Source organism: Prionailurus bengalensis, chromosome B3, assembly GCF_016509475.1.
Source record: "Prionailurus bengalensis isolate Pbe53 chromosome B3, Fcat_Pben_1.1_paternal_pri, whole genome shotgun sequence".
Classification (NCBI taxonomy): Eukaryota; Metazoa; Chordata; class Mammalia; order Carnivora; family Felidae; genus Prionailurus; species Prionailurus bengalensis.
The window spans coordinates 70,664,824-70,689,578 of NC_057355.1; the positions used below are offsets into that span (position 1 = coordinate 70,664,824).

Genomic DNA, 24,755 nt, shown 5'->3' on the forward strand with positions numbered 1-24,755 from the left:
AACAGACATTGCTTTTCTAAGCAGTTAGAGACATTCAGTATGTCTGCATTCAGTTAATGAATAAAAAGATCACTGCACTGAATCCCAAGGAACATGAATTCTAACTATTTTCTGCTATTAACTGGATATAACTGACAACCTGTTTCTTCATTTGATAGGGAAGAATATTGCATTTCCATCTCACCATTTTGTTTGAAAAAATAAGTGAGATAATATGTGTAAAAACACTCAGAAAATTTAAAAGACATATCTGTAAGTTCTTATTTTTATATTATAGCAATCATATAAAAGGATGCAGTAGAGTGTAGGATTAAGTCCATGTACTTTGAAATAAAAAAATAACAGTTTTTGAATATAGATCTGACTCTAGCATAGTGACCTTTGCCAACATGTTCAGTCTTTTTCTGGTATATAATATTAGTATCTCTAAAATGGGGATGTTAATAGTATAAATGAGGTAAAAAGCAAGTACAGTGTTTCCAAGGATAGTCCATGGATATGCTTTCAAAAATATCCTAAATAATTCTTAATGAATTTGTTAATAACTATTCCTTTTTCACTGGTATTTGATCTAAATGATAATTAGTTTATAAATAGACATTAAAATTTTAGAAGATGCTAACTTTCCTTAAAGATATTTTGCTGTCATAGTTTATTATACGTAGTTTCCTTTGCTTTCCATTTACTTATTTAACCAAACTTCTAATACTCTTTCCTTCTCTTAATGCCATGCCATGAGAATTAAGTAAAACTCCCATGATGAATGGCTTGGGGACTCAGGTCATGGAACCATTAAGTGGTCCCCAAAAGGTGTTGTTAGATTATTGTTAGAGAAGGAGCAGCTGTGAGAAGCACTACCCATATAGCATCAAAGAGGGAAACATTTTTTTAAAAGATCCAGTAACAGTGAAAATATTACTTTCTGGGTTAAAAAAAAATTTTTTTGGCCAGGTAAGTGGAGATATTATGTCAATAGCCTGCTAAAATTATTGGCTATTCTTTTTATCCTAACAGTGTATACATTTATGGCACAACATTAGACAATCTCTCCCTCTTTCCTTTTTTTTCAAATCTCCATTTCTGGGGCCACCTGGGTGGCTCAGTCGGTTAAGCGACCAACTTCGGCTCAGGTCATGATCTCATGGTTTGTAGATTCGAGCCCCGCGTTGGGTTCTGTGCTGACAGCTCAGAGCCTGGAGCCTGCTTCAGATTCTGTGTCTCCCTCTCTGCCCCTCCCTTGCTTGTGCTCTCTCTCTCTCAGAAATAAATAAATAAAATTTAAAAAAATAATAAAAATAATAAATCTCCATTTCTGTTTTCCAATTTGACAAGCACTTTTTGGACACCCAGTGGTGCTGGTCTCTCCAAGGGAAGTGAGAATTTTCATTTCAGGCTGTATGTATTGCTCCATATGCCTAGATTATGTCTTGATTTACAGGGAAATTTCTGAGTCTTGATTGTATTACATTTGGATAGAGACTAGAAAAGATCTTAGCAACTGGTTTTAATGTGAGTAACCTTATACCTGCCATATATTTGTGGCAATTTCTAGAGTGGAAATTGTTTTCTATTCTACTGGAATCAGTTTTCAATAGGAATAAAGTATAAAATCAAAGTCTTTATCACAAAACCATTACCATCAACTATCCATGCATTTATATACATATGCATGCCCACATCCATCCAACCACTCATCTTTTTCCCCAAACTCACAACACTTACATGGGCCAGCATTTATGACTAAGCACAGTCCCTTCTCTCAAGAAGCTCATGGACCTAGCAGGGGAGATGGAGAGACTATTTAAGTGTAAATTATATTATCATGAAAAATTATGAAAGGTTTGCAAGTATGATGTGAAAGCATAGAAGGGGAATATCTAATCCAGACTGGAGGAGAGTGAGACATCATTGACTAGTTGTGGAATAGATGGAATGAATTTTTATAATAAGAAATAATCAGCTAAATGAAAAAAGTCAGGGTGCCTTAAGTGCAGAACAAAAGTATGGGTAAAGCTGAGCATTCATGAAGGAGCAAGGTAGTTCATGACATTTGTGAGGTGCAAGAAAGATGGGTTATAGACAGCTCCCAAGAGTTTTATATGCCAAAATGCTGTGATGTTGAGAGAGCAGGAAAAATTACTGTGTAATTTTAAGCAGTAAGTAGGCGACAGAAGAAACAGGAAATATTCTTCTGGTATGTATGTTAACTGCCTCTCTTAAAACCTTTATGGTAATCCTTGCTTCTATTCCTCTTTCTTTTCTTTCATTGCTCCTGTCCTTTCTTGCTCCTCCCTTCTCCTGCCTTTTCCTACCCTCTCCTTTCTTACTAGTATCCATCAACTAAACAATAGCAATAGACTGCTCACAAGTCACTTTATCATGGCAATGAATCTCTGAGAACATTTTAAAAGTGACGGTTGTGATACTTTTATGATTATACAGTTGTTCACACATTTGTAAAATTTTATTTCAATTTTTAAATGCTTATTTGAATATTGATATCACTATAATCTGAATTCGAAAGGTGTACATCTTGAATCCCTTATTTTGTATTTAAAAATCATACTTTTTAAGTCAAAAACAATATAAGTTGTTTCAGATCATTTAAACAGAACAGAAATACAGACTTGAGGAAGTGAAAGCCACATGTAATCTTACTTTTCAGGACTTACTATTTATATTATTTTGTATTCATTCTTGGAGAATTTTTTTATTCAAACACAAAGTTTCATATTAATTTTATGCACTTTCTTTTCACGTAAAATTTAAATCTTTCCAGATCTGTATGTGTAGAATTATTTAGTTGATTTTAAGAACTTCAGGGTATTCCATTATATAAATATACTAAAATGTGATTAATACCTTTTCTATTGATTGACATGGGGCAACAACATTCTATTATTTGTATACATGTGTGTATGTGTTTGTAAATACATATATATTATATGAACATATGTGCTGCATGTACATAATATTTGCTCTTATGCTAGTACTTCTAGGAATAGATTTGTACATTTTAAATTCTAACAAATATCAATTCATAATCCCTTCATCAATGTGTAAGAGAAACTTTTTTTTGAAACCTTGATAATACTGAGAATTCTCTTTCTCTGTTGATCAGTAAAACACAAAACAATGAAGATTGATGATGATCACTGATGATGATGAGACTAAATATCAATAAATATGTTTATTGGCCAGTTGTATGTGTTGTTGCTGTTCCTGGTGTTAGTTACCTGTGCATGCCTTCCCACTTTTTAAAGTTAGACCTTCTCCTTGTAGAGTTAATATATTGATTTTTCTATCAAATATACCACTCTGATTGACGAGAATATTTTTCCTATCTATTGAAATGTGTCAAATTAAGACCACTTGTTCAATAAAGGATTTTTTAACATTTGGAAAATAAAGAAAATAGAAAAACAGGGAAAAACACCTAATTTTCCTGTGACTAAGAAAAAAAATAATCTTTTATTTTTCCTGACTTTTCTGCCGGTCGTTAAAGTATTTTTATTTATTTTATACAGTTGGCAACATACTAAATGTGTCTTTTTGTATTCCAGAATATCCATATTTTAAAATATCCACACATTGTGTGTTCAAAATCTTTAGATAGAGTTGATTATAGGTCCTTTGAGATGTCATATCCACTGCTGTTCAGTTCTGTAATTACCCCATTATTCTTTGCTTAATCTTTATGTATTTTATCTCAGTTATTGGCTATAAAATTCTACATCCATTGCCCTTGTGGTGGGTCCTCTTAGTAGGACCTTTGTAGTGTTTCCTTTTGGCTACAGTAACCCTCAGGATTCCTATTACTGCCTGGCCTGACTCCTCTCAAGTCTATTCTTGGCTATAGTGGGAGCATGGTGCTCCCACTTTCTTATGCTGCTTTCCTGCTGAGGAAGCACAGACTTGTGACATGCAGGAGCCTGGGTGATGTGGGGTAGTAAAAGGGAAGAATGATGACATAAGAAAGAATGGTTGTTAGTAGTGTGGGGCTGGGGGGAAAATTGGTGGTGGCATTGCATTGGGGGAACCACGTTATTTAATTCAGACATGAAATAAGCATCCATAATTTAGTTTGGTTGCTTAATGGTAGTTTAGAAAATTATGTAAGAAACAAATTAGTTAATATATTAGATTGAAATTTATAAGATTAAAATTTAATCATCTTTGGACCTACAGAAAGAACAATTCCATATGCTTCAAACTAATAAATACACAGAAGTCCAGAGAGTAACAATTTATTGATAAGCATAGAAGATAAGAATTTCTATTTTTTTTCCTGGACATATAAGTTTAAAAAATCGATTTCCTATTCATTTGTTTCTCTCAGATCTAGGGTTAGGGTTAGGGTATGTGCCTAATATCCTGCTGTTCAGAGACCTCTCCCAAGGTTATGGATTAGGGGTTAGGATTTCCTATTCATCTTATTTGATAACCATTTCTTTTTATTCGATGAAAATTATTCATATATTTTCATGTTACTGACTTTTATTTAATTATACATGTTCGAATGGCTCCTCAGGTGAAATTATCATTAATAATTTAATTTTCTATTGTAGACATTTAGGTTATTTCTAATATTTTTTATTAAGTATGGTTCTAATATATATGTAGCCCTATAGCTTATTTTTTAACTAATCTATTGTAGCATTAAGCAAATTTTCTTCAAGTGAGATTCTTGGTCATAAATGAAGGATAATTGAAACTTTTTGGTGTGTATTATTATTGTCATGTCAAAGAATTCTGGTTTATTTTTTATTCAAGTATAGTTCACATATAATGTTATACTTGCTTCAGGTGTAGAGTATAGTAATTCACCAATTCTATACATTTCACAGCACTCACCATGATAAGTGTAGTTACTGTTTGTCACCGAACAATATTATTACAGTATTATTGCCTATATTCTCTAGTGACCTACTTATTTTATAATAGGAAGAGTACCTCTTTGTTTTAAAATTTGTAAATGTTTATTTAGTTTTGAGAGGGAGAGACAGAGCATGAGCAGGGCAGGGCCAGAGAGAGAGGGAGACACAGAATGTGAAGCAGGTTCCAGGCTCCAAGCTGTCAGCACAGAGCCCAACATAGGGCTTGAACCCATGAGCTGTGAGATCATGACCTAAGCTGAAGTTGGACACTTAACTGACTGAGCCACCCAGGTACCCCAGGAAGAGTATCTCTTAATACCCTTCACCTACTTTGCCCATTCTGACACCCCCATCAGTTTCTTCTCTATATTTATGAGTGTGTTCCTGTATTTTTTATTATTGTTTGCCTTGCTTTTTGGATTTCATATATAAGCGAAATAATCTGGTATTCACTTAACATTCTCTAGGTCTACCAAAGTTATCACAAAAGGAAAGATCTCATTCCCTATTTTGTCTGGGTAATATTCCATTGTGTGTGTGTGTGTGTGTGTGTGTGTGTGTGTGTGTGTGTGTATAATATATATTAACATATATATATATTTATTAGTATTAGGTTGCTTCCATATCTTGTAAATAATACTGCAATAAACTTAGGAATGCAGATATCTTTTTGAATAGATGGTTTTGTTTTCTTTGGGTAAATTGCAGTACTGGAATTGTTGGATTATCTAGTATTTCTGTTTTTAATCTTTTGAGGAAACCCCATACTGTTTTCCACAGTGGGTATGCCAATTTACACTCTCACCAATAATACATAGGGAGGGTTCTTTTTTCTCCACATCCTTGCCCAAACTTGTTATTTCTTGTTGTTTTGATTCTAGCTATTCCAACAGGTGTGAGTTGATATCTCTAATTTTGATTTGCACTTCCCTGACGATTAGTGAGTGAGCATCTTTTTACTTGTCTTTTGGTCATTTGTAGGTCTTTTTATGAAAAATGTCTATTTGGGTACTTTAGTGATTTTTTAAAATTATTTGTTTTTTTGGTATGAGTTTTATAAGTTCTTTGATATTTTTTTATATTAACCGCTTGTCAGATATATTATTTACAGATATCTTCTCCCATTCATAGGTTGCCTTTTTTGTTTTGTTGATGGTTTCCTTCATTGTGCCAAAGCTTTTTAGATTGATATAGTCCCAATAGTTCATTTTTGCTCTTATTTCCCTTGCCTGAGGAGACATATCCATATGCATGTTGCTAAGGCCAATGTCCAAGAGATTACTGCCTATCTTTTATTTTAGGAATTTTATAGTTTCAGGTCTCACATTTAGGTCTTTAATGCATTTTGGGTTTATTTTTATGTATAGTGTAAGAAAATGGTCCAGTTTCATTCTTTTGTATGTAGATGTCCAGTTTTCCCAACACCACTTATCGAAAAGATTGCCTTTTCCTTATTACCTCCTTTGTCAGAGATAAATTGATCATATAATTATGGGGTTATTTCTGGGCTCTTTATTATGTTCCATTGACCTAACATGTCTATTTTTGTTCCAGTTCCATAATATTTGATTATAAATGATAGCTTTGTAGGATATCTTGAAATCAAGGCTTGTGATAATTCCAACTTTGTCCTTTTCTCTAGATTGTTTTGGCTATTTGGAGTCTTTTGTGTTCCATACAAAGATTAGGTTTATTGGTTTTAGATCTGTGAAAAATGCTATTTGTATTTTGATAGCCATTGCCTGAAATCTGTAGGTTCCTTTGGGTAGTATGGACATTTTAGTGATATTAATTCTTCCAGTGCATGAGCATGGTATATCTTTCCATTTCTGCATGTTGTTTTCAATATCTTTCTTCAATGTCTTATAGTTTTCAGAGCACACCTCTTTTATCTTCTTTGTTAAATTTATTCTTAGATATTTTTTTCTTTTGGGTGCAATTGTAACTGGTGTTTGTGTGTTAATTTCCCTTTGTTACTTCATTATTAGTGTATACAAATGCAACAGATTTCTGTATATTAATTTTGTTTCCTGTTACCTTACTGAATTGATTTACCAGTTCTAGTAGGTTTTTTTTTTTTTTTGAGTCTTGAGGATTGCCAATGTAAAGTATTATGTTATCTGCAAATAGTGACAGTTTTACTTCCTTCTTATCAATTTGGATGTCTTTAATTTTGTTGTTATTGTTATTGTTGTCTGATTGCTGTGGCCATGACTTCCAGTGCTGTGTTGAATAAAGGTAGCACTAAGGGACATCCTTGTCTTGGTCCTGTTGCTAGAGGAAAAGCTCTCAGTTTTGTTTTGTTTTTTTTTTTTATCATGGAATATGATGTTAGCTGTGTGTTTGTCATATGTGGCTTCTATTATGTTGAGGTATATTCTATCTAAACCCACATTGTTGAGAGTTTTTATCAGGAACAGTTGTTTAATTTTGTCAAATGCTTTTTCTGTATGTTTTTATATGATTATATAGTTTTAATTCATTTTCTTAGTATGATGTTGATTTACTTGTGAATAGGGAACCATCCTTGCTTCTGTGGCATAAATCCCACTTGATTGTGGTGAATGATCCCTTAAATATATTGTTGAACTCAGTTTGCTAATATTTTATTGAGTATTTTTGCATGTCTATTCATAAGGAATATTGGCCTATAGTTTTTCTTTTTAGTAGTGTCTTTGGTTTTGATATTGGGGTAATGCTGGCCTAATAGAATGAATTTGGAAACTTTCCTTCCTCTTGTATTTTTTGAAATAGTTTGAAAGAAATTGGGAATAAATCTTTAATTGTTTGATAGAATTCACCTGTAAATCCTGGTCCTGGACGTTTGTTTGTTGAGAGTCCCCCCCGCCGCCCCAACTCAGTTTCATTACTAGTAATTTGTCTATTCAGATTTTCTATTTCTTCCTGATTCCATTTTGAAAGGTTGTATGTTTCTAGGAATTTATCCATTTCTTCTAGCTTGTCTAATTTGTTGGCCTTTTTGTATCTATTTTGAACGTATCTTCTGGAGAATTGTATTAGTTTGTACTACCATTATCAGTGTATGAGTGTGTCTGATTCCTCACAGCCTCATCCATGACAATCATCATTTTTTTTAAACTTAGACAATTTGTTAGAACTAAATAGCACTCTAGTGTAATCTTAGTTACATTTATCTGATTAAAGAGTGTTTTATTTTTCATGATTATGATTAATAGGCATTTTGCTTTTGTCAATAGTCTTCATATGTTCTACTCATTTTAAAATTGATATATTACATTTTTGAAATGTATTAGGAAGAGGTAATTTCATATTATAAATATTAATCATCTGGGAGTGCCTGGGTAGCTCAGTCAGTTGAGTGTCTGAGTTTTGATTTCAGCTCAGGTCATGATCCCAGGCTAGCGGGACTGGGTCCTGTGTTGGGCTCTGTACTGAGTGTGGAGCCTCCTTAAGATTCTCTGTGTCTCCCTCTACCCCTTACCCTGCTCGCATGCACATACTCTCTCTCTAAACAAACAAACAAACAAATCTATTTTCCACAGTGTTTTTACTTTTATTTTTATAGCACTTTTATCTTCATGTAAAAATACCTATGTGTATATCTATATATACTGTCCTTCTATATCTGTGTATATCGACATATAATGTGATTTTGATTTCAATGTCTTGGTTACTGTCAACTATTTCCTCCTTGTTTTGTTAATGAAGGGTGTTAAGAATGAATTTTCCATCTTAATGTTTTTTTTAGTATTTATATATTTCTTGTGTTTTTTTCTTAACATTTAAGTATTCATTAAAAATTTCCTTATGTTTATGTTAAAAGGCAAAGATCTCCATTTATCCAAGTTCCATCTGCTGTTCCAATCTTGTTAGTTGAATACTTCACCCTGTCCACACTGATATGATTCTTCAGTAGTCTCACTAAGTTTACTTTAGGCCTTTCATTCGATTCCTTACATTGAAGCCTTGTGACTGTTTGACAGCAGAAATATATCAAGCTACTCCTTAAAATCCCTAGTAATTCTCTATTGCTCATAGGATATAAAGCAAAGTTCAATTTATGAATACAAACTTTCATCCTATCTGGCCTGTTACTCCAGCCTGATCTCAATTGTTTATCCCTTTGCCCTGCTAACCTTCCTGTTTCATGATCTTTGCACTTGGCATTTCCATAATGTGGGCTCTACTTTTCAGTAGTAACTCCCTGTTAAGCAGAATCTGATCAATCACCACTGGGATGAGCCACATTGTTCTTATGGTACTCTGTTCTTTAAAGGAAAAGAGGGTTCTATCTGTCTCTAAAGCTATTTAATGTCTAGATCCACCATTAGCCTGTAAGCCTCCTAAAGTCAGGGTCAGTGTTTTACCTCGAAACTGGACATATGGTAGCCTTCAATAGGAATATTAGTTATACTATGTGTGTATATTAGCTGAACAGATAAATTAACATGATATTTTAAAAACACCTGTTGGCTGTTACTAAAGATTTCTTCTTAAAACCAGATTTAATGAAAGCTTAAATCTGTTTTAAAATAATAATTTTTGGTAAATTCCTTTTTTATTGTTTTGTTTTTGCTCTTTTAGGTATCACCAGGTAAAGCCAATGTTTGAAACAAATTATTCTGAAGTGTCTCAATTTGTGTTGCTGGGACTTTCTACCTATAGACCAGTGCAGCATTTCCTCCTTGCTTTCTCTACCGTGTTTTATGTAACAATTGTTTTGGGAAACCTTTTTGTTGTATTTACAGTGACTTTTGACCCATATTTACATTCCCCCATGTACTTCCTTTTAGCCAATCTCTCATTTATTGATTTGTGCCTTTCTACCATAACAGTTCCTAAGATGATTCATAACCTATGCTCTGGGCACAAAACCATATCCTTTCAGGGCTGTGTCATCCAAATATTTGCCCTTCATGTCCTGGGTGGATCTGAGATGGTCCTGCTCATCGCCATGGCCTTGGACAGATATGTGGCCATATGCAAGCCCCTCCACTACCTGACTATCATGAGCCCACAGATGTGCATTTTGCTTCTGTCCGGTGCTTGGGTCATTGGCCTCATTCATGCAGTGGTCCAGGTAGCTTTTGTTGTCCATTTGCCTTTTTGTGGTCCTAATGAGATAGATAGCTTTTACTGTGACCTTCCTTGGTTTATCAAACTTGCCTGCACAGACACCTACAGAATGGAATTCATGGTTACTGCCAACAGTGGGTTCATTTCCATGGGCACCTTCTTCTTATTGCTCATCTCCTATATCTTCATCCTGGTCACTGTATGGAAACGTTCCTCAGGTGGTTTGTCTAAAGCCTTTTCTACTCTGTCAGCTCACATCACTGTGGTGGTTTTGTTCTTTGGACCGTGCATCTTTATTTATGTGTGGCCATTTCCCACAGTGCCAGTGGATAAGTTTCTTGCCATTTTGGACTTTATGATCACACCCATTCTGAATCCCATTATCTACACATTGAGGAACAAGGACATGAAGATGGCAATGAAAAGACTGAGTAGTCAATTCCTGAGTGTGAGAATGATCTCCTAAATAACTCATGGGAAAACAAGTGGTGCCTTCTGCAAGCAATACTGTATGTATAAGTGTTGAAGGGTTATATACTATCTTAAGACAATTTATTTTTCAGTAGAACAAAAATCTCAGATAGTTTATTCCATGTTAATGGTCAGTGGTGTGATTATATGCATATTTATTTATCTAAGACCATTTTGCCTATTTTAAAATTTTAAAATACTGAAAACCTGCATTTTATGTGGCTCATGAATTTGAAGTCACTGTGCTGTATTTGCAGAGCAATGGTGTAAACAAAGTTTTCTGTGTTACTGGATTGGAATATATTCTCATGTAGACAGAATGATTGATTCTTACAACTTTTTTTGGGGGGGGGTGAACAAAGCATTTAAGTTGGTTCAGGTGTGCTGCTACTTTTTCCTTTTCTTTGTTACTTATGTTAACAGATATACTCCATTACATGAATATAATTTTTGTCATAGATTATATATTGTCTGATATTCACATAAGCAGAAAACAACAAAGTGGGCAAACAACAACAACAACAACAACAACAAAAAACAGTCAAACAGTTCTTAGTATTTGCGATCATATTAAGATCTAGTTTCCAAGTGGGCAAAGTTATAACTTCTTCCTCTCAACTCTGCTTTTAACTATTCCCTTTAAATGTGTACTGGTGTTAGAAAGATGTGAATTAAGAAATAACATACATTAAAGAGAATAGAACTAGGATGGGGTTTAGAAAATGTTAAAGACAAGGAACTCCTATGTAGTATTGCCACGTATCTTTATGTAGCATGGATACAATGCAATACTGAATACCACTCCATGCTCAAGCATTAAGCCTGTGCTGTTTAGACTTATAGGCCTGACAGTTCACCACCCCACGAAGCAAAACGATGCCTTTTGAAAATGCTTACGTGTTGAAATTTTATTGTTTCATTTCGTTTTTAAAGTTTATTTATTTTGAAAGAGAGAGAAGGAGGAGCAGAGAGGGAGGGAGAGACAGAATCCCAAGCAGGCTCTGCATTGTTAGCACAGAGCCTGATCCTGCAGATAATGAGATCCTGACCTTAGTGGAAATCAAGAGTGGGATGCTTAATTGACTGAGCCACCCAGGCACCCCTGACATTTTATACTGATATTGAGATGGAATTTGCTTCCTTATGTATTTCATATTGTATTTCTTATTTGTAACCTAGAATTGTGCCTAATGAAATATCTTCCATAATGTCTCCTCCTTTTATGTCTGAAAATAAAAATGGCAATATAATATCTTCTACTGTTAAGATAAACATTCCTTCTGAGGCTACACATCTTAAGTCTTTTTAAGCAAAATTCCTCATTTAGAAATTTTCACGAGGGGTATGTATGTATGTATGTATGTATTTATGAGGCAGCCTGAAATGTCAACTTAATTTTCTGTTAAAATTTATTTCTTTTGGAATCTGGGCATAAGCTGATACTGATTCTAGCCACAAAACAGAGAAAAATTTTATGATAATATTCTATCATAAATGAAATGTCATTAAACCTGTAACACAAGATATATAAGAACATTTGGATCAGAAATTCAAAATCTCTAACTGAAAATGAATAATTTGGAAATAAAAAGTAAGAGCCAACTTATACTCAGAACAAAATTTGAACAAGACAAAATCATTTCAGAAATGAGAAATAAACTACTAGGTACTCAAAAGAGACCAGAATGGCCAAAATTACAATGAAGGATACAGGAAACAAAGATGAAAAGAACCAAGAAAATAAAACCCAGTTAAAGACAAAAGTAAAAAATTTTCAGAGAGAAAGTTGTATAGAAGTAGGCAAATGATATTCAATATTTGTATAATTTGAAAATGAGACAATATAATAGAATTAACATTTCATAACTGTTATTAATGTGTCAGAAATAAAAGACCGGAATCTGTATAATGAAATACCTTATAGTCATGTTGGGAAATCTGATCCAAGATGGTCAATTTCAAGCTGTATACTAATAAAATTATTGCTATTTAAAGTATTGTATCTTCTGAGCCTCCTTTCAAAGTAACTGAAGTAACCTAAATAGGGCAGAAAATCAGGTTGGCGGCAATGTATAGTTGCCCTTAAGGTATAGTTAGTCCATCCTTCAAATCTATCAGTAGTAAAGAAAAATGATGTTAAGAAAGTAACATTTTGTACAATGTTGGATGTAGCAAAACAACAAAATAGGACAGATTTATTGACAGTCGTTGATAAACAGTGTTCAATCTAAGACAGGTCAAGTGGGAAATACAATAATTGAAAATTAGAATTATCAGAAATATGATCACACTAAGCTAGATGTTTTGGGTCTGTGGATATATATCAGATTTTTTAACCTAATTATAATGAATACACTTTTCAGGTGTACATGTAACATGTAACTGGATACACCAGTGAATGGTTATTTAATGTCTAGTTCCTTCACTAAGGAGTATACTTCCTGAAGGCAGGTGAAAGTTTTATGCCAGAACTTGACACAGTATCTGGTGTTTATTGGGTATTTTCAGTAGGTGGTCAGGGATGGAATGAATGAATTCTTAAAAGCAGCTTGTTCCTGGTAATGAAGATTGTTTCCAATTGCCCACATTTGGAAACCAATTGAGATTTTCTTTCAACATTTCTAACATACTATATTTCAGGTTTTTTTCTTTCATGTGAACATCCATGAATAGAAGAAATTAATTTGTGGTGAGTGAATTTACATTCCTGACCTTTTATAACTTTTGGCCAATGCAACACTTCCTATTTTTCATTTCCTAAAACATGTTCATCATCCAAAATAAACCCCATACCAGTTAGTAGTCAGTCCCAATTCCCTTCTCATCACATTTCCGGCAACCATGAAACCACTTTTTGTCTCTATCGATATGACTATTTTGGACATTTCATATAAATGGAATTTTACGTGTTTGTGTGTGTGTCTGGCTTCTTTCACTGGGCATAATGTTCTGAAGGTTCATCTATATTGTAGCATGTATCAATTTCATTCATTTCAATGGCTGAATAATATTCCATTGTATGACCATACCACACTTTGCTTTTCCACTCATATGTTGACAAATATTTGGATTGTCTCTACCTTTGGCTATTGTGAGTACTGTTCTACAAACATTTGTGCTATTTTTTTGTTTGCTTGTTTGAACACCTGTTTTCAATTATTTTGAGTGGAATTGCTGTCATATAGGAACTTTATGTTTAGCATTTTGAAGAACTGTTAAGCTTTTCCACAGTGGCTGCACCATTTCACAATCACATCAGCAGTGTATGAACATCCTAATTTCCCCATATCCTCAGCAACATTTGTTATTTTATTTTATTATTTTTTATTATGGCCGATCTAATGCATATGAAGTAGGATCACGTTGTGGTTTTGATTTGCATTCCTCTAGGTGTTGAGCACCTTTTCATGTGGTTCCTGGTTAGCCACTTGTTCATCTTCTTGAGAGAAATGTCATCTCATATTTTTTGTCGTTTGTGTTTTTTTTTCCCTTGTGATACATTTATTTCCCAAGATTCTTTTTTTTTTTTAAATTTACGTCCAAATTAGTTTTGTCGTTTGTGTTTTTATTATTGAGTTTTAAGAGTTCTTTATATTTAGACCTGTATTAGCTTTCTAGGGCTGTCATAACAAATTAACAGCCTTGGTGGTTTAAAACAGAAATTTGGTCTCTGCAATTTTGGAGGCTAGAAATCTGAAATTAATCTGTTGGCAGGGATATGTTTCCTCCAAGGCTCCAGGGAAGAATCCTTCCTTGCCGCTTCCAGCTCTGGTTGCTCCAGATGTTCCTTGGCTTGTGACTATAAGAGTTCATCCTCTACCTCCGTCTTCACATGTTCTTATCCTCTGTATTCTTGTCTTTTCCGCTTTGTCTTTTATTAGGACAGTTGTTAATTAGATTTAGAGCCAGCCCAGGTTCTCCAAATTAATGTCATCTTGGCACCCTTATTACATTTGCAAAGACCTTTTTTTTTTCCCATGGAAGGTCACATCAACAGTTTCAGGAGTTGTGATATAGCATATAGACCTATCTCTTTGAGGACCACCACTCCACTGGCTACAAGACCCTCATCAGAGGGTCTTACAACTACGTTCTCTCATCTGCAGGTTTTATTTTCACTTTCTTGAGTGGAGTCTTTGACATAAATATTTTTAGCTTGGATGAAGTCCAGTGTACCTATTTTTTCTTTTGTTGATTGTGCTTTGGGTGTCCTTCTAAAGAAACCATCGCCTACAATAAACAAACAGCAAATAATAAATATACTATAAATTTCTAGGATTGTATCATCTGTGGTTTTTGTTTTGTTTTCCATTCATGGCCTGGAGAAGCTGAGATGATAATGAGGAGCGTGGTTTTGAGGTATGTCTGCAGACAGAAACCACATTAAGCAGGGCCTTTAGGTGTTGAAAAACATCACAGTTTGAACTTTATCCTAACAATAAATGGATGGCCCTTGGGAGCTTTCATAGTATGTATGTTTGCTTTGTGAAAGACACTGTTAAGTGTTTTATGTAAGTTATGCATTTTATCCTTAACATGCTATGAGAATGTAGTGCTATTGTACAGAAACTGGTTTAGAGAAATTATGCTTCTTCTCAAAACTCCTACACTGACCCCCTTTCATAGGTGTGAGTTTCCAGTGTGTGGGGTCCTCTAAGCTTCTGAGTTTTAATAATGCCAAACTCTCCCCTTTATTCCTCCAGCTCTGAAGCTGGTATTTTTTTTTTCCTTCAGATGCTTTTAAAATGATCCTTTAGTGCTTTAAAAAGTCTATTTTTAGTTCTTCAATACCTAGGTAACCATCTTTAAATGATTTTTTTTTATTAAAAGAACAAGTATGTCTTTTTTTGGTGTGTTCTAATTTTAAATTTGTAACAGAATTCATCCCAGGAAGCAGCTCCTTAAATATGGGGATTGGGAATTGGCTTGGTCTTGTCCTTGGGAATGAGCACAGCCTGAGATCCTTGCCCGTGGGAAATGGCATGCTAGTGACCCATTACCAGCAGGCAGTGGCATTGCAGATAATTGTGTTGATTGTATTGAAGGCTAACTGAAGCAAGTGGCTATTGTACTTGACCATTTTGCTACTAATGATGATTATAAGGAGTGTGGTGAGTGATGGATTCTTCTGAATACTTATAGAAAGAAATGACAAACTCAGATTTTTGAAAGTTGATTTCAGGTTGTAGTCTGAGAACCAGAAAAACATTATGGCAGCTCTTAAATATCTTACTTCTGTACATATAGATATGATCCTGTTGAAGTTGGCCACAAAATTTATTTTTGTAGTTTGCAGAATAACAATATAGTTTGTGAAATTTAGGGCATTACTTAGGAAGAAGTGGAAACATTTAGAATTAAACATGTAGGGGCACCTGGGTGGCTCAGTTGGTTAAGTGTCCAACTACGACTCGGGTCATGATCTCCTGGTTGGTTCATGAGTTTGAGCCTCCCTTTGGGCTGTCAGCATGGAGCCCTTTTCAGATCCTCTGATCCCCTCTCTCTTTGACCTTCTCCCACTCATGCTCTCTCTCAAAAATAAATAAACATTAAAAAAACATGTAGGGGCACCTGGATGGTTCAGTTGGTTAAGCTTCTGGCTTCAGCTCGGGTCATGATCTCATGGTTTGTGGGTTCAAGCCCTGCATCAGGCTCAGTGCTACAGTTTGGAGCCTGGAGCCTGCTTGGAAGTCTGTGTCTCCCTCTCTCTCTGCCCCTCCCCCCCCGCCCACACTCTGTCTCTCTCTCTCAAAATAAATAAACATTAAAAAAATTTAAAAAAAAGTGTAAACATTCTTACAAACTTCCAATTATTTCCCTCTTTTGTTCATTAAAATATGCAACATAAAGCGGTAAAGTGTCCAAAGCTTATTGCAGGCAGTCTTAGTGACCAGCCAACTATGTTATTTAAGTAAAATCCATGGTACTATCTTTAAAAAAAAAAAAAAACCAAAAAACTACCTCTTACATTTTCTCCTAGTTAACAAGCGTATTTTTAGCAACGCTATAGGATATACAGATGCAAAAGAAGTTTCAGACATGCTGCTTGCTTTACAGTAGCTTAGCAACTTTTTCACCTTTTACTTCTGGCTTTATCCAAGAGGGGTTATTCAATTTTAAGAATCTCTACCAGAGGCATTAGCACATTCTATTAAGCATGTTTGAAATTCTTCGCTGTAATTCAGAGAATTTTCACAAGAAGTGTAATAATAACTTTGGGAATAGTAAACATGAAAAAACAGGGAAAGGAGACAAATTGAGTTACTCTTTTAGGAGTATTAAAATATAGCAACACATTTTCCATGCTCTTCTGGATTCAATGTTCATCCACTAAGATTTTTTTAAGTAATATTTTTTCTAAAACTGTGAGAATCTGACCATTTATGTTTTTTCAAGGAGAGACTTGGACTCAGCGAATTTAATCATTGCCTAAGATACTCACTTGGTGAGGTGTTCAGGAAGTAAGTCCAAGTTCCTTCTGCTAGCTTAAGGTGCTTTCGTTTTCTCTCAGGTTCTGAGTTTTATCTTATTTCTGTAGTAATTCAGTTTTATATCACTTCTCACCGGATATATATCCGTTTTTACTTCTATCTCTATGTTAAAAGTTGTTTTAAGATAAAATACTCTATCTGATGTGAAAAACTTTATCTTCTTAAATGGAAAAAGCCACTTGAGTCAAGATAGCTGGAATTTGCTAATATCCAGTAGCCATCAAAGAATGGAGATCTTCCAAAAGCTGACCTGAGAACATCTCTGTGGTTCTGCATGATGATGATATGTACACCTTTGTCAAAGAGACCATAGAAGCTCCCATAGGAATAGGATGGGAGGAGAAAAACTATATTACCTTCTTTAAAGGTCAGAAGTTAAACAAGCCACACTCAACTCGAAGCAAGTGGGCATGGGTAATGCAGATACATACAGATATTCTAAAAATTACTTTAAGAAGAGAGTTACAGAGAACATGAGATAACTTACTAAACACAAATTTTCTCTAAGACCAGATTGCTACTTCCTCTTCTCTTCTGATTTATGCTTGAGACGACATTCGCAGTTGGGTGGAGACAGTATCTGTAGAAGTACTTTCCCTCAGGCTGACACATACTCACCACTAGAAGGAATCCTTTGGGTGAAATTCTCCTATTCTGTATTCTGGGAAGAACAAGAATCATGAAAATACATTGGACATCTCTTGGGGACTTCTTTGTCAAGAAAAACTTTTTCATATTCTGGAAATCAGAACAAGGAGACAAGACAAATTACACTTGAAGCAGCTATGCGTTAAACATTAGTGAAGTTTTAAAGTATTTTTCATTTAACATATAAGTACTCAGGACATGTCTTTTGCAATATTAATCTCTAAGTAGATTTATATCATCAAATTCAATTAAGGTTTTACTTCCAGTTGCCAGAGGAGTCATATCCTGACTGGTATGATACATAACCAACATCATAGGTGACCTCATGATGAGAAGCTCTCTGTACCCACCTGCCCAATCTTAAAGTTAATATAGCAGCTGTAAGTGGATTCAGCCATGTACAGTGTCCAGACAGTCTCAACACCACATCACTCTCTCAAGGCTGTATCCTTGGGGCAGCTTCTGGGAGGGAGGAAGGTACGTGGAATGCACATTCCAAGTACAGGGGAGGTGGGGGGAGCCTCCCATTGCCCAGTTCTAACTCATGGGTCAACTGGTGGTCATGTCCTCTCAATGACCTCCCCTTCCAATTCTGATTATATTTTTAAAAATTATTTCCCCTTGCAGCTCTATCAGTTTTTGTTGCATATATTTTAAAACTCTGTTATTTGGGACATAAATAATTAAAATAGTTACTACCTCCTGATTAATTGATTTCTTTCTTAGTATGAAATAACTTTCTTTATCCCTGGTAATATTCTTTGCCTGAAATATACTTTGATACTAAAATAGCCACTGATGATTTCTTTTGATTTGTGTTCATATGGTAAATATATATCTCATCCTTTTATTTAAATTTTTAAATGGACTTTTTCTTTAGAGTAGTTTAAGATTTACAGCAAGATTGAGTGGGATGTACAGAATTCCCATATACCTCCTGTACTCCCACATACACAACCACCTCCACAGTCAACATTTGATATTACAGTAGAACATTCCTTACAATTAGTAAATCAACACTGACATATCACTATCGCTCAAAGTCCATAGTTTACACTAGGGTTCACTTTTGGTGTTGTACATTCTGTAGGTTTTGGAAAATGTATAATGACATGTATTGACCATTGTAGTATCATACAGAATAGTTTTACCTCCCTGAAATCATCTGTGCTCTTCTTACTTACTTTTCCCTCTTGCCTAACCCCCGGAAACTACAAATTTTACTGATTCCATAGTTTTGCATCTTCCAGAATGGCATATACTTGGAATCATACAAAATATACCCTTTTCACATTGGCTTTTTTCATTTAGTAATATGCATGTAAGTTCTTCTTTGTCTTTTTGTGGCTGGATAGTTTATTTACTTTTAGCACTGAGTAATATATAATTGTCTGGATATAATACAGTTTATATATCCATTCACTGTATGAGGCAGATCTTGGTTGATTCCAAGTTTGGGAAATTTTGAAAAAAACCTCCGTGAACTTCAGTATGCAGGGTTTTGTTCCAATGCATTTGGGTAAATAGCAACCAGCACAGCTGGATTGAATTTGGTAAGAGTTTGTTTAGTTTTGTAAGAAGTTGCCAAATTGTCTTCCAAAGTGTCTGTACTGCTTTCCATTCCCAATCAGGATTGGAGTTCCTGTTGCTCCATATGCTTGCCAGTGCTTGATGTTGTCAGTGTAGGTAGTAAGTAAGCCTAATAAGTTTATTGTGGATCTTGTTTTCATTTTTAGTTCTCTAATGATACATGATGCTGAACATCATTCACATGCTTATTCGTCATCTGTATATTTCTTTTTTTTTAAATTTTTTTTTCAACGTTTATTTATTTTTGGGACAGAGAGAGACAGAGCATGAACGGGGGAGGGGCAGAGAGAGAGGGAGACACAGAATCGGAAGCAGGCTCCAGGCTCTGAGCCGTCAGCCCAGAGCCTGATGCGGGGCTCGAACTCCCGGACCGCGAGATCGTGACCTGGCTGAAGTCGGACGCTTAACCGACTGCGCCACCCAGGCGCCCCGATCATCTGTATATTTCTTTAGTGAGATGTTTGGTCAGGTCTTTTGCTTATTTTTTAATCAAATTGTTTTCTTATTGTTGTGTTTAAAGAAATCTTTGAGTATACTGGATAATAGTCCTCTCTCAGATATATCTTTTGCAAATATTTTCTCCAAGTCTGGCTTGTTTTCTCATTCCCTTGACATTGTCTTTGGCAGAGAAATGGTCTAAATTTCCATGCAATCCAGACTGTCAGTTATGTCTTTCATGGACTGTGCCCTTGGTGTTGTATCTAAAAGATAATTGCCACATAAAAGGTCATCTAGATTTTGTCCTATGTTATCCTCTAGGAGATTTGTTTTTTTGCAATTCACAGATCTGTGATCTATTTTGAGTCAAATTCTGTGAAATGTGTAAGGTCTGTATAGATTCTTTTTTTTTTTTTTTTTTTTGCATGTTGATGTCCAGTTACTCAAGTGTTATTTGTTGAAAAAACTATCTTTGCTCCATTGCATTACCTCTGCTACTTTCAAAGATCTGTTGCCTAAATGTATGTGGGTCTATTTCTGGATTGTATATTTCATTCCACTGATATTTGTCAACACCATATTGTCTTGGTTACTGTAGCTGTATAGTAAGTCCTGAAATTGAGTAGTGTCAGTCCTCTGACTTTGTCCTTCTCCTTTTCTTTACATGTTTAACCTATCTGTCTTTATATTTAAAGTAGGTTTCTATGCTGTAGTATATCATTGAGTCTATATTGATGAAAGATTGGTTTATTGTTTTTTTGTTTGTTTGTTTTTATTTTGTGCTGTTTTTGTCTGGCTTTGGTATCTGGGTAAAACTGCCCACATAGAGTGAGTGGGCATTCCTCCATTTTCTGGAAGAATTTTTGGAGAATTGGTCTTATTTCTTCTTTAAAAATTTGGAGAATTTATCAGTAAAGCCATCAGGGCCTGGAGTTTTCCTTTGAAAAGTTTTAAAATTATGAACAAAATGTCTTTATTTCTTATATGTCTCTTTAGATTTTCTATTTCTTATTGTGTCTTTTAGGCATTTGTTCATTTCATATAAGTTATGTAATTTGTTGGCATATAGTTTTCCATAATATTCCTTTAAAATAGTTTTTATTTTTTTCAGGGTCCCTAGTGGTGTTTCTTCTGTGACCTTGCTTGTTTCAAACAATAGGCCTTGGACATAGATTTTCTGCATTTGTCTCCAAATGAAGTCCCCTCCCTCAGGCGGGCCTTCCAGACCCCTCTTGTTTACAATGTTCACCCTGGGCATCTCTCCATATCATGAGGCCAGAGCCAAGAGAGGAAATGGGAGCCACTAGATATTAAGGCCACAGCATTTGCTTACTTTGTGTCTCTATGTTATATTTTGGTAATTCTTACAACATTTAAACTTTTATATATTTGTTAGGGTTATCTGAGATCATTGATCTTTGTTGCTTTCATTGTAATTTTTTGGGGTATATGAACCATACCCATATAAGATGGCAAATTTAATTGGTAAATGTTTGTGTTGACTGCTCCAACAACTGTTCCCCCATCTCTCTCCATCTCCACAGGGCTACCTATTCCCAGAGGCAAACAACATTGATATTAGGCCAGTTAACAATCCTACAGTGGCCTTTAGGTGTCCAAATATAAAGAAGAGTCACACATCTCACCTCAAATTAAAAGCTAGAAATGATTAAGCTTAATGAGGAAGGTATGTTGAAAACTGAGACAGGCCAAAAACTAGGCCTCTTGTGCCAAACAGCCAAGTTGTGAATGCAAATAAAAAGTTTTTGAAGGAAATTAGAGGTGCTATTCCCAAGAACACATGAAATAGTAAGAAGGCAAAACAGCATTTTTGGTGGTAGGCAGAAAGTTTTCGTAGTTTTGGATAGAAGATCCAACCAGTCTCAGCATTCCCTTAAGCCAAAGCCTAAGCTAGCACAAGGCCCTAACGCTCTTCAATTCTAGAAAGGCTGAGAGAGGTGAGGAAGCTGCAGGAGAAAAGTTTGAAGTTAGCAGAAGTTGGTTCATGAAGTTTAAAGCAAGAAACTGTCTCTAAAACATAAAAGTGCAAGGTGAAGCTGCGAGTACTGATGTAGAAAGTGCAGAAAGTTATCCAGAAGGTCTAGCTAAGACAGCTGATGAAGGTGGCTACACTAAACAACAGAATTTCAATGTAAATGAAACAATCTTATATCTAAAGAAGGTGTCATCTAGGACTTTGACAGCTATAAAGGGAGAGTCAGTGCCTGGCTTCAAAGCTTCACAGACAGGCAGACTTTCTTGTCAGGGGCTAATGCAGTTGGTGACTTTACGTAGAAGCCAGTGCTCAGTTACCATTCTGAAAATCCTAGGGCCCTTAAGAATTATGCCAAATCTTCTCTGCTTTGCTCTATAATTTCAACAACAAATCCCGGTAACAGCAAATCTGTTTACAACATTATTTACTGAATACTTTAAGCTCACTTTGAGACAACTCCTTAGGAAAAAAAAAGATTCCTTTCAAAATAATACTATTCATTGACAATGTACCTGGTCACACAAGAGCTCTGGTGGAGATGTACAATGAGAATAATGTTGTTTTCCTGCCTGGCAATGCAACATCCATTCTGTAGCCTGGGGATCAAGGAGTAATTTCAATTTTCAAGTCTTATTATTTAAGAAATACATTTTATAAGGCTGTAACTGCCACAGATAGTGTTTCCTCTGATGGACTTAGGAGAAGTCGATTGAAAACCTTCTGTAAAGGATTCACCTTTCTAAATGCCATTAAGAACATTTTTGATTCATGAAAAGGTCAATATAGCAACATGAACAAGAGTTTGAGAGAAGTGTCAACGCTCATGGATAAATCTGAGGAGTCCAAGACTTCAGTGGGGGAAGTAACTATAGATAAAGAGCAAAAGAACTAGAATTGTAAGTGGAGCCTGACAGTGTTACTGAATTGCAACAATCTCACAATAAAACTTTAACATGAAGCTTTGCTTCTTATAGATTACCAAAGAGGATCTATTCTTGGTAAAGATACTGTGAAGATTGTGGAAATGACAACAAAGGATTTAGAATGTTACATAAACTTAATTGATAAAGCAGCAGAGCTGGGGAGGATTGACTTCAATTTCAAAAGTAGTTTTACTCTTGGTAATATGCTATCGAAACGCATTGCATGCTTCAGAGAAATCATTTGTGAAAGGAAAAATCAACCAATGTGGAAAACTTCAGTGTTGCATTTTTTTTTTTTAAGAAATAAAATTGCCTCACCCATCCCAACCATCAGCAACCACCACCCTGGTCAGTCAGCAGCCATCCACATGGAGGCAAGACCCTCCATCAGCACAAAGATTACAACTTGCTGAAAGCTCAGATGCTGGTTAGCAATTTTTAGCAAAAGGTTTTTTTCTCCTAAGGTATATACATTATTTCCTTTACATATAATGGATGTTATTACACACTGAAAAGACTACAGTATATTGTAAACATAACTTTTATAGGCATTGGGAAGCCAAAATATTCATGTGACTCACTTTATTGCAATGTTTGTTTTATTGTGATGGTCTGCAACCATCTCTCAATGTCTCCAACGTGTGCTTTTATGTGTTCTGTAGTGTATTATTTTTAAATGCAGGAGCTTAAACTTTATTTCTGAATTCATAGTTTTAGATGGAACTAACACCTGTCAGCTTTCAAGATTCCTCAGTGCTCGAAGACTTCTCCAGTCCCAGTAATTGTTCCCTCCCTGCCTCCCCCAAGCACTCCCAACTATAAACATTATGTTGCTCTTTTATTGACTCCCATTCTTTTCCTCATTCCTCAAATGCTAAGGTCCAGTTTGTTGTTTTCTTTACTTTGACCTAGTCAGTCTTTCCAGAGCCCCCTTTCCTTTCTTTGTTTTCTAGCTCAATGTACAACGAAAAGAAAGTGGGTGATGAATTTTTGCTCTTCCCACTGAGGGTAGGAATTGGACAGGGCTGCTGAGCACATCATACAGAAAAGGGAGCCCAGGCTCAGAGAAGTAGAGGTAATTATGGGTGAGGTCACTGGAATTAAGCTGATCCCAGGTGATCTCATTTTGGTTGTTTATGCAGGTTCTAAGAGTAGTTCAGGGCAGGTCTGTATTGTATAGCATAGTGTTATACTTTCTAAACTCTTTGTTCTTTCTAGCTGCACAGGAACATTTCCAAGATCAGCAATACATCTCCTATAATTTCTTTATTGGAGCTGGTGTAGTCTAAACAACCACATCAAAAGAAAACCCTAAATAAAGCTATCTGTTTAGGTACAATAATGCTTAAATTTTCTTAAATTAGCATGGGTTATTGATAGCTGGCTATAAGTTTTAATAGCTTAATTTAGAAGCAGCCTCACTCTCTTTGAAAAAGCTTATAAAAAAGATAGATTCAGGAAATTTAACTCCATATCAAGAAGAGATGCATGGACCTACATAAATGAATCCTCTTGACTTTATCACTCTTTTGCTTTGTCCTTAATGCCTACATAAAATTCTCAGTGGATCTTTTCCTAACAAGTCGAGTCATAATTAATGCTTCTCATCTCTGCGCCCTCATGGTACCTAGTGATATAATTATTTGCATATATATAGAAATATATATCTTTCTTCAAAGACTATAAATTTTTAAAATTTATTTATTGTCATGTTAGCTCCTAGCATGCTGCCTGGCAAAAAAATCTTTCCTCAATGACAAATGCAGTCATTTATTGAGATTCTGCTATTTGCCATATTATGTTTTTAGGAAATTCATGTAAATAATCTCTCTTAATTCTCATAGCTCTGAGTTAAATTTTCTTTCTAGCTCATCCAGAATCTCCGACACATCGTTCCAAACCTGAGTGTGCTTTTCACTACTGATTATAACAAACTCAGCTAACATTTGCTATTTTGTGTGAGCTTTAACAGGCAAATGGTTTGACTTTATTATCTTTGCAACATCTCTTTTGCTTACCAGTTCAGAGACAGTTACAGGCAATGTGTTGAGATGGGAAAATTTCTAGATGGCTGCAAATCTCTGAATTCATAGTTCTTTTAGAAGGAACAGGTTGATAAGATGTATAAACTCCAACCTAGATTTCTGAATATAGTTTCTATTGGTATCAGGTAGTGTGTACTAGGAAATTCTCAGAATCTTCAGTAGGTGATTCTATTTGGAATTCTGTCTGTTGAGAAAATAATGCTTCACAAAAATGTGTT

General features: G+C 35.1%; 1 protein-coding gene and 1 long non-coding RNA gene across 3 annotated transcripts in view; one reads left to right on the top strand and one right to left on the bottom strand.

Annotated features, from left to right (window-relative positions):
* LOC122467878 overlaps positions 1-24,656 on the bottom strand; it is a 39,280-nt gene extending 14,624 nt beyond the window's left edge. The window contains exons 1-3 of one of the 2 annotated variants that reach the window (XR_006293098.1): positions 24,511-24,656; positions 22,082-22,165; positions 17,330-17,558 (exon numbers count right to left, since the gene is read on the bottom strand). This is a non-coding gene — a long non-coding RNA (uncharacterized LOC122467878). Of the gene's footprint in view, positions 1-17,329; positions 17,559-17,586; positions 17,636-22,081; positions 22,166-24,510 lie in introns of those variants that run through there. The other variant, XR_006293099.1, reaches the window with a different exon arrangement.
* LOC122467877 (olfactory receptor 4F6-like) lies at positions 9,463-10,401 on the top strand. The gene has a single exon (XM_043554456.1). The coding sequence runs from the start codon at positions 9,463-9,465 to the stop codon at positions 10,399-10,401; it is 939 nt and encodes a 312-aa protein (XP_043410391.1).
* Positions 24,657-24,755: the final 99 nt, after the last annotated feature.

Bases quoted from the DNA above. Each gene is read 5' to 3' on its own strand.
- LOC122467877 (XM_043554456.1), top strand. From the start codon at position 9,463: ATGTTTGAAACAAATTATTCTGAAGTGTCTCAATTTGTGTTGCTGGGA.